The sequence below is a fragment of the Lactuca saligna genome, chromosome 4 (assembly GCF_052625555.1).
Source record: "Lactuca saligna cultivar CGN05327 chromosome 4, ASM5262555v1, whole genome shotgun sequence".
Classification (NCBI taxonomy): Eukaryota; Viridiplantae; Streptophyta; class Magnoliopsida; order Asterales; family Asteraceae; genus Lactuca; species Lactuca saligna.
The window spans coordinates 70,999,360-71,008,877 of record NC_136420.1 but is presented as its reverse complement, the minus strand read 5'-3'; the positions used below and the strand labels follow the sequence as shown (position 1 = coordinate 71,008,877).

At 46.1% G+C, this 9,518-nt stretch overlaps 1 protein-coding gene across 1 annotated transcript; it reads right to left on the bottom strand.

Moving 5' to 3' along the window:
• Window positions 1-6,771: 6,771 nt before the first annotated feature.
• On the bottom strand, window positions 6,772-8,022 carry LOC145039742 (uncharacterized). The gene has a single exon (XM_078987761.1). It carries the CDS (start codon window positions 8,020-8,022, stop codon window positions 6,772-6,774), a length of 1,251 nt encoding a protein of 416 aa, XP_078843887.1.
• Window positions 8,023-9,518: the final 1,496 nt, after the last annotated feature.

Below are 9,518 nucleotides of genomic sequence, written 5' to 3'. Positions count from 1 at the left end.
TGAATGTACTAGGCTTAGAACACTCAAACAGACCCTTAATAATGATAAAAGATAGCATAAACGAGTCTAAGTTTTGATTGAATTGATTGGCTTTACAAGATAGAAATTTCGAGTTGTCACATATTCTAACAAGAAGAGTTGTCATTTCAGATGTTTTAGGTGTTAGGAACCATAAAATGTGATATTGGTTCTTTCTATTCATTCCATGCAAGAGTTATGATGTCTTAATGGATTATTAAGTTAGGGTTTTAGCTTTTGGACCTTTTTTAGCCATGGAAAGTAATAAAGGTGGAAACTTTATGACTTACGATGACATTTTGGGTCTAGATATGAGTTTGGATGAATGGTATATAAGGAATAAGCACATTTTTGGAGAGAAAAGGGTTGATAAGGTGTATGTTGGGTGTACCAAGAGGTACGTTACACGTACTGGGTTAGAGTCTCATGGTTTGGTTAAGTTGCGACTACGCCCAGTATAATCACTGAGTATGTAGGGCATATTCAGTTAGCTTAACCTTCCTTGACCTTTGACCAAGGGTTTAACCAAGGTTGAATTAGGGGCATTTTGGATATTTTGAAATGTAGTTTAAGTTTAGGTCAATGTTTGTTGCATAGGTGACCTGTAGAATTCTCATTTGGAGCAACGTTCTTTTTACTATCTTTTCAGACTGTCAGGCGAGTCCGTCACTGTACTTGTGGGTTGAAGGCACCAATGTTGGCCTAGTAGTTTGTTATTCTGATATAGAATGTTGCTATATTATAGTGATCACTTGAGATATGCATGATTATCTATTTATTGTTATATGTTTTATCTGTTGCATATGTTGACATAGTGTGGTTTGGGTTGAGGCTTCACTATTATGTGTGTAAGCCAACAGACCGGGGCATTGCAATCAATGACTAATAGGGTCGGGGCAACCCATTCCGAAGATTGTGGGCCGAGGGTAATCCGGCCTGATGGCTGTGGACTTGACGGTAATCCAGCCTGATGGATGTGGACCTGAGCGTAATCTAGCCTAATGGTTGTTCGAACTTTGCAGGAGATGGGTGGGTGATAGGTTGGTTCGCCATGAAAATAGAAAGAGAGAGCATAAGAGAAAGGTCGAAGAAGAGAGAAAGAAGGAAAAAGATAAAAGGAATAAGCAAAATAAGGGAAAGATCTCCATTTATAAGGAATAGGGGAATGCAGGATATTTAAAATCTATAAAAGATGGTGTAACTGACTAGCATAATGGGCAGTCACATCACCGGAAAAATCAAAGCGTCTCTTAAACCCTAGCTTGACGCATGTATAGGCAGTTAAGTCCAGAACATTATAGCTAGCCTAGCAAACGCTATCACTACTGGACAATAGGAATTGATAACGTACCCCCTAGCACGAGCTAGGAATTTCTCTCAATCATGCTATAGGTGCTTCAAGGTAAGCTACTAGACCAAGATACTCCTAGTGTAGCAGCCCCAACAAAGTCTCGCACTTGCGAGCATCCCTTCAGAGTCGGAGGTCCGCGTAGATGGCCTAGCCCTACATCGGACACCTTCCACTCCACGACAAACCAAACGGATCCAAGTGACAAGGAGTATGCTCAGATCATTACCACCCGAACCAATCGTTATCTCTAGCACAACGAGTCTGGGTCGTAGGAGATCGAAATCAATAGACCGGTAAGACCTCACCTCTGCTGAACGCATCGCCCGATGTTGGCAACACCAACATTAGAGGAAGCCTCCCCATGGCCTGAAATTTTTTCCGCTTGGCCATGGCTCGCTGGACACTCAAGACTATCCCGTATATGTTTTCCTCAACAACTTGAGTTGTAACACTCTAAATTTTCAAAGAACTTTTTTTTAAACCACATAAATCACAATCTCACATTTCTCAAACCCAAATGTATAATTTTGTTCAAAACACAAGACAACAAAATGTTTTATAATATCCATGAATCCTCATAACATAATCTTAAGATGGTGTGTACAATCATGCTGGCGCCTTCCCAAAATCCTTAGATGCACGAAGCTTAGTGAGTTCACCAAAATACCTGATGGAACCTTGTCCCGGATGAGACCTTGCTTCTGACTCTGGGATGAGACCTTCTTGGTTGCCTGATTATAACTGCAAGATCACAAAGAACAAGGGCCGTCAGCCGCTTCCCCGGAGGGGTTTCCGGGAGAACGCTCCGACGGTCAAGTTAGGATGACTTTACGGTTTGTGTTTGTTCTCTCAAGATCGGTTAGAGAGCTTACCTCGCTGGTCTTGTGTGCACATCCTTTTATACCTAGCGCTCCTGCCTAGTCCGTACCAGACAGGATCACTTTTGGAGGAGACAAGTTCAGAGGCGCTGATTGGAGGGTCGTGCGCCCTCAACCACTAGAGCGCTCTCATTGGCTCCGATGGTAATGCTCTGATCCTTCCCTTTGTCTCCTGACCGTATCTTTTGTCTTGAAGCAAGGAGCGTTACTTGGCGGGCGCGAGCCTTCCGCCTATCCGTTTCACTCCCGGGGGCGCCAGCGGGCGCTGAGCCTGCTGGGCTGAGCCTGGCTGGTGTGCCCGGCTCTAGGGCTTGGACGCGGTTCTGCTATGCTACCCTAGGCACACCATCAAGTCCCCCAGTCCAGTAGCCGTAGCGTTGCAGTGCTAGCTACAGCGTTATGGACTTAACTGATTGACGTGTGTCCATCGTTACTCCGCTCTTAATGGCGATGTGACTGTGCGTGACTGGTTACGTCAGTGTGTTAGACATTTAAATGTCCCGCCTTTTCCTCTTCCTTTAAAGGGTATTTCTGGAGAACGATTCTCGCCATTTCTTCCCTCTTTTCCCTGCGTACTCGTCTTTTCTCTCCTTTCATGGCTAATCTTCCCGGAATTGTCCCTTGTGTTGTCGAGTATCAACAGTTGGAGGCCACTTATGGCTTGTCTCCTTTAGAAGGTGTGGAATTTCCCTCTGTTGGTTCTAGCATCTCTTCTCCCCCGTGGAAAAATTGGGGTTTTCCTAAAAACCTTAGATGTTGGCATACAATTTCCTTTGACAGATTTCCAGGAGGAGGTTCTTCAGAAGGATGGTTGTAGTCTTTAGATGTTGACCCCTAATGCTGTCAACAAAGTGGTTGCCTTCGAGATGATCTGTAGAGCCAATGGGTATGTTACCGACTACTTCGTCTTCAAGTTCTTCTTCCGGTTCTGCCTTACCGGAGATAAGTGTACTTTTCGGCCCGGCGAGGGGGACATGCCCTAGTTCCTGATGGGTGCACCCCCAAGAATTAGCAAGACAAGTGGTTGTGGGTGAATCAGGAATTGGTTGGGATTGGTCGTTACCGTGCCAATGCTTTCGCCGATACTGTCCCTAAGCTCTTCCCTCACAATCAAGAAGTCGCTGATTACCTGAAAAGTGTGCAGGTAACCACTAAAGATTACTCCGAAGTGCTTCTGTCTGGGGTAGGGATGAGCCCCTCCTGGAGGCGGCGTAGCAAGATGGTTGTGTTCTACTCCGTCATTGATGGTGAGTGTCGTATTCGTCCTGTTTCTCTCTTTACTTTACTTTTTTGGTGTTTCTCTTAACCGCCTCCATGTGACTTACATTTCATTCTACTTTTCTTTAGGTGTTGAGTTTTCCTTATCTATGGATGAGGTGTTGCGTAAATGCTATCGAGGCAAACTGGAGTTTTGTGAGGTGGATCTGTTCGAGCGTCTTCCTCCTCCTCATCGGGCAGATCGTCTCAACACCCCTACTCCTCCTGTCCCTCCAGCGGGCTTGTCTGTGTCTGAGGGAGATCCGTTGCTTGCCCACCCAATTTCCTCTGTTATGCCAACAGGCGGTGCTCCTTCCCCTTCCCCGTAGGACGGTGGGGATAGCAAAGAGGGTATCATTGCTGACGTTCGGCGGATGCAGGCGAAACAGAAAGCTATGCAGGCGATGGGTGAGCCGGTGACTGGTGTTCCTCCTGCCCCCAAGAGGGTGCATACTAGGCGCAGCTTTTCTCGTCTGCTGAGCTCGATGAGTTCCACGCCAGTGAGCTCCACCTCCGCTGGCATGGTTGTGATTCCCGATGATGACGTGCAATAGTCTGAGGGAGTCAATAGGGCGACTAAACAGCTCGGTTTTTCATATTTCTCTTCAATCCCTTCTCCAAGTGTTCTCCCACAAAAGGCTTCGGTCCCCATGGGCCAGTTACAGTCTCCAAAGATGGTGGCCCTGGTGATGGTGCTTCTGGGTCGACGGTTTTAGTGCCATCTTGGGATCTTAGCAACGATTCTCATCTTTTTGTTCGTGCCAATGCCTTGGAGTTCTCGTGCCATGCCTTCCCTCCAGCTGCAGTGGGGGATTTGGATGCAATGGGTAGTCCTGCCCTTGCTCACAACATGGCCTATGCTGCTGCGCAGACGATGTTCTATCTTGTTGCAGGTTCCCGGCGCATCTATAGCCTTGGCGAGATGGAGGCCGCTCATGCCACCTGTGGATCGCGTGTGGCAAGTCTGGAGCATCGCCTGGGTGAGCTTGGCGACGATCTTTGCTTAACTGAAAAGAAATGTGAGTTGATGGCGTCTGAGAAGAATGTTCTTGATAAGGCTAGGACTGCATTGGAGGCCAAGGTTGATTCTCTCACTCAAATGAATGAAGGTTTAATGATCCAGATTGAAAGTCTCGAGCGTGACATTGTTGACCGTGACAAGCTTGTGTCGTCGCTGCAAGCAGATGTGTGCGCTGCTTGTCGAGACTTGGATTGGCTGGTTCAAATCGGTGTTGTGTGTATCGTTGATAAGCTGATAGAGCATCCTGACTTTACCAATGCTATCAGTCTTATCCGCCATGCTGCATATATGGCTGGGGTTGAATCTGTCCAGAAAACTTCAAGTGGTGGTGAAAGTGAGGAGGAGGGTGCCAGTTCTTCGTCTGTCGGGCCTATGGTTAGCGTAAGTGATGCTCTCTTGTCCTTCGCTAGCATGGATTACGCAGGTCTGTTGGGTCTGGGAGAGATGGGTATTGATGGTTTGCGAGAGTTGTGTTCTTTTGGTTCAGAGGGCACTCCTGAGGATGCTGCAGGTCGTTAGATGGTGCTTGTGAATGACATTGATGTGGGAGGGAATGGGAAAGATCGTGGTGCTAGTGGTGATGATCGAGCAGGTGTTGGAGGTGATGATGTTGATGACCTGGTGGATGATAGGGAAGTTTCTGATGGGTTGGCTGGGAAAGTAGGTGAGAATGATGTTGTGGAGGGGGTTGTGGTTGGTGATGGTTCGGAGCCATAATATTTCTTCGTTTTGTTTAGTCTATGTGTTTTGCTTTGCAATGGTTGAACTGCTAAGAACAATATATGTTTGACATGCACTAAGCATTATCTACTATCTACTTTTTTTGTTTTGTGCTTGGCTTATTGGTTTATTGCACATTGCTCAAGATGTGCCAAATATTTTGCCTTGTTTTTGTTACCATTGACACACTAAGTGTTCACATTGAATGCACTTAGCACTCATCATTCAATCATTGGAGATTATTACACTAAGTATGAAAGATCAACAATTGCATTATCATTTAACCGCGGGTTTTTTAAATACACTAAGTATTAAGCTCATGTCACTTATGCATGAAATTCTATATATGTCGAGTACTAAACTCATGTCTTTAAACATAGAAATACACTGAGTATTGATTCTCATGTCACTTAGCATGGAAAGACGTACTCTAAGTACTCTAGGGTGCAACATACTCAATGGAACATCAACCAACTAGGGTTACATCTTTCCTCTTCCTTAGAAAAAATATTTCTTTAGGTTCCTGGCATTCCATGTTCTTGGAATGGACCTTCCTTCCATTGTCTCTAACACGTATGCCCCGTTCTTGTTTGCCTCTGTGACCATGTATGGGCCTTCCCACGTTGGGCCCAGCTTTCCCTGGGGTTGTGCCCGATTGGCCTCATTTTTCCTCAAGACATACTCGCCCACTTTGAAGGCCTTCTCCTTTACCCTTTGGTTGTAATACCTTTCTGTTGCATGTTTGTACGCAGCTTGGCATACTCCCGACTCTTCACGTTTCTCTTCTAGGATATCTAAGTTTATCCTCAGGTTTTGTGTGTTGTTTTCCTCATCTTGGTTGGCCACCCTTAGCGTATTCACTGCCACTTCCATGGGGAGCATGGCTTCGGTCCCATATGTCAAGTTGAAAGGGGTTTCCCTTATGCTTTTCCGTGGTGTAGTCCTGTATGACCATAGCACCATTGGTATCTCCTCTGCCCAATTCCCTTTTGCTTTGCTCAACCCCTTTTTGATCCCATTAACAATGGTTCGGTTGGACACCTCCGTTTGACCGTTCTCTTGAGGGTGTGCCACCGATGTGAAGCGTTGGCTTATCCCTTTAGCAGTGCACCATTCTCTGAATGGGTTCTCAGCGAATTGCAAACCATTGTCGCTGATGAGAACCTTAGGTGTTCCAAATCTTGTCATGATGTTTTTCCACACAAATTTTATCATGTGCCTCCCAGATATGCATGCCAGTGGCTCGAATTCAATCCACTTTGTGAAGTAATCCACGGCTACTACCATATACTTCAGCTTCCCTGGTGCTTCTGGGAATGGACTCACTATGTCTATGCACCACTGGTAGAAAGGCCATGGGCAGGATATGTTGTTTAGCGGTGCCGAGGGTTTTGCCTGGACTGGGGCGTAAGACTGACACTCCCCACATTTCTTGGTTACTTCTATTGTGTCTTGATGTATCATCGGCCAGTATACCCCCATTCGTAGCACCTTTCCTATCAAATCCCTCGCCCATTCGTGTGCGCCTACTGCCCTGAGTGTGCTTCCTGAAATATCTCTCTCCCCCTGGCTTGATCTACAAATTTTAGCCATGGAGACGTGAAACCCTTCTTGTACAATTCCCCGTTCACCATTGCGTATGAGGGCGCCTTTATACGTAATTTTCTGGCCTCGTCATGGTCGTCCGGCAACACTCCTCTCTGGAGGTATTCCCTGAACGGTGTCATCCATGTGGGTCCAATGGGGGTCAAGATGTTCACCTGCTGTTCATCAATGCTTCTCTCCCGGAGCACCTCCACTAAAACTTTCTTTGACAGGTGGTCAAAACAAGTGGACGCTAGCTTGCTCAAAGCGTCTGCCCTCTTGTTCTCACTTCTGGGTATCTGCTTGATTGTAAATTGGCCGAATGATCCTATCAGTTGCTTTACCATCTTTACATACTTTCCCATTCTTTGGTCTCTTACTGCGAAACTCCCATTGACTTGGTTCGCTACTAACCTTGAGTCGGTTAGTGTTGTTACAGCTTTCACACCCATCTGTTTGGCGAGTCGCAACCCTGCAAGCAGCACCTTGTTCTCCGCCTCGTTGTTCGATGTATGGAAGTCGAAACGGAGGGCGTAGGTTACCTCTTCTCCTTCTGGGCTAGTTAGGATCAGCCCCACCCCTGAGCCTTCCCTATTGGACGCTCCGTCCATGTACAGGGTCCATGAACCATCGCCGGTAGGGGCCTCTTCAACTACCCACACCTTTTCTTTCGCCGGGTTCCCTCCGTCAGGAATTTCTAGTAAGAAATCAGCCAGCGCCTGCCCTTTGATGCTTGTTCTTGGGCGGTAGTTTATATCGTGCTCTCCCAGTTCAATTGCCCACTTGGCCAGCCGACCCGACGTCTCCGGATTAAGCAAGATCTGTTTAATGGGGTAGCTTGTGAGTACCTCGATTTGATGTGCTTGGAAGTATCGCCTTAATCGTCTCGCAGTGTAGATGAGTGTCAGCGCCAATTTTTCCAGCGTGGGATAGTTGAATTCTGGTCCCTGCAGTGCTCTGCTAACAAAGTATACCGGTCTCTGCTCCCCTTCCCTTTCCACAGCCAATACCGATGATATCGCTTCGCATGATGTTGAAATATACACTTGTAATGTTTCTCCAGGGATGGGGGTTGCCAGAGTCGGCAACTTGTGCAGTGCTTCCTTGATTCTCTGGAGCGCCTTCTCAGCTTCATTCGTCCATTGGAAATTGTTTTTCTTGATGCATCCCTTTAAGGTGTGGAACAGTGGCATAGCCTTGTTGGCAGATTTTGAGATGAACCTGCTTAGAGCTGTGAGCTTCCCGTTCAGACCTTGTGCATCTCTAAGAGAGTTTGGGGTTGGTGTCTCAATGAACTCGTCGACCTTGGTCGGGCTGAGCTAGACGCCTTGTCTAGTAACATAGTAGCCCAAGAATTGCCCCTCTTCCACTCCAAACGTGCATTTGGCTGGGTTTAGTTTCATCTTGGCCACCTCTAATGTCTTGAAAGTCTCTTCGATGTCTTGCAACATCTTTTCTTCATTTGGACTCTTAATCACCATATCATCTACATACACCTCAATATTCCTTCCGATTTGCTTGGCGAAGATCGAGTCGACCAGCCGCTGGTATGTCGCCCCTGCATTCTTTAACCCGAAAGGCATCTTGGTGTAGCAGAACGTGCCATGGTCTGTATAGAAGGTTGTTTTCTCTTCGTCTTCTTTGCTCATCAATATCTGGTGATACCCTTTGTACGCATCCAAGAAGCATTTTAGCTTAAATACCTGTATCAACTCTACCTTCTGATCGATTTCCAGGAGTGGGTAGCAATCCTTAGGGCATGCCTTGTTTAGATCAGAAAAGTCGATGCACATGCGCCATGACCTATCCTGCTTGAGGACCATAACTGGGTTTGCAATCCACATTCGGAACATCGCCTCCCTTACTATTCTGGCCTCCGTCAGCTTAGACACTTCTGCATTGATCGCCCTGTTACGGTCTCCTCCTTGTACCCTTTCTTCTGCTTAACCTCTTTTACCCTCGGTTTGATCATTAGCTTATATTCAATGACCTTCCTTTCTACCCCCACCATATCCGTGGGGGTCCAAGCAAATACATGTTTGTAGCGTTTGAGCAGATCAACCAGTGCTCTTCTTGTGTGGCTTGGGAGGTCGCTTCCAACATTGTATGACAACCCAAAGTTATTCCGTTACATAACCCCGTTACCGTTAACGGAATATTCCATTGTATAAAAGGTTCCGTTAATTAGAGGTCGCTAATTAAATAAATATTTCATCTATTTATGTCGTTAAGTCGTGATAAGAGAAATAAAAACTCATAAATACACATTTCCATTTAGTTGGAAAAGTTAGTTTTATTATTACGACCACTAAATCGGGTGCGACCAAAAGCCCCGTTAAACGACAATATCGGGTAGAATATCACTGAGCTCCAACTTCCACCCATATATAAGGGGGAGTAAACTCCATTTGAGCCTTTTCCACCCTCTCTCTCTATACTCTCTCTCTAGACTCGTTTTTGACCCGAATCCGCAACCAAATGCTTCCAAATCGTAAGTACGCTTATCCTAGCTTGTTCTAAACATTATGATTCATGTTTATATCTTAAAAATCGGACTTAGAAGATGTTAGAATGGAGTTTACGGCCTAAGCTCCTCATTAGGCCGTAAACCCCTAAACCAAGGCCAAAATGACCCCAAAATGTCCCTAAAAGCTTGGAAATAAATTGAGGATTTAGCCTAGGAGTGTTT

Excerpts from the sequence above, each read along its gene's own strand:
- LOC145039742 (XM_078987761.1), bottom strand. The coding sequence starts at position 8,022 with ATGCCACTGTTCCACACCTTAAAGGGATGCATCAAGAAAAACAATTTC.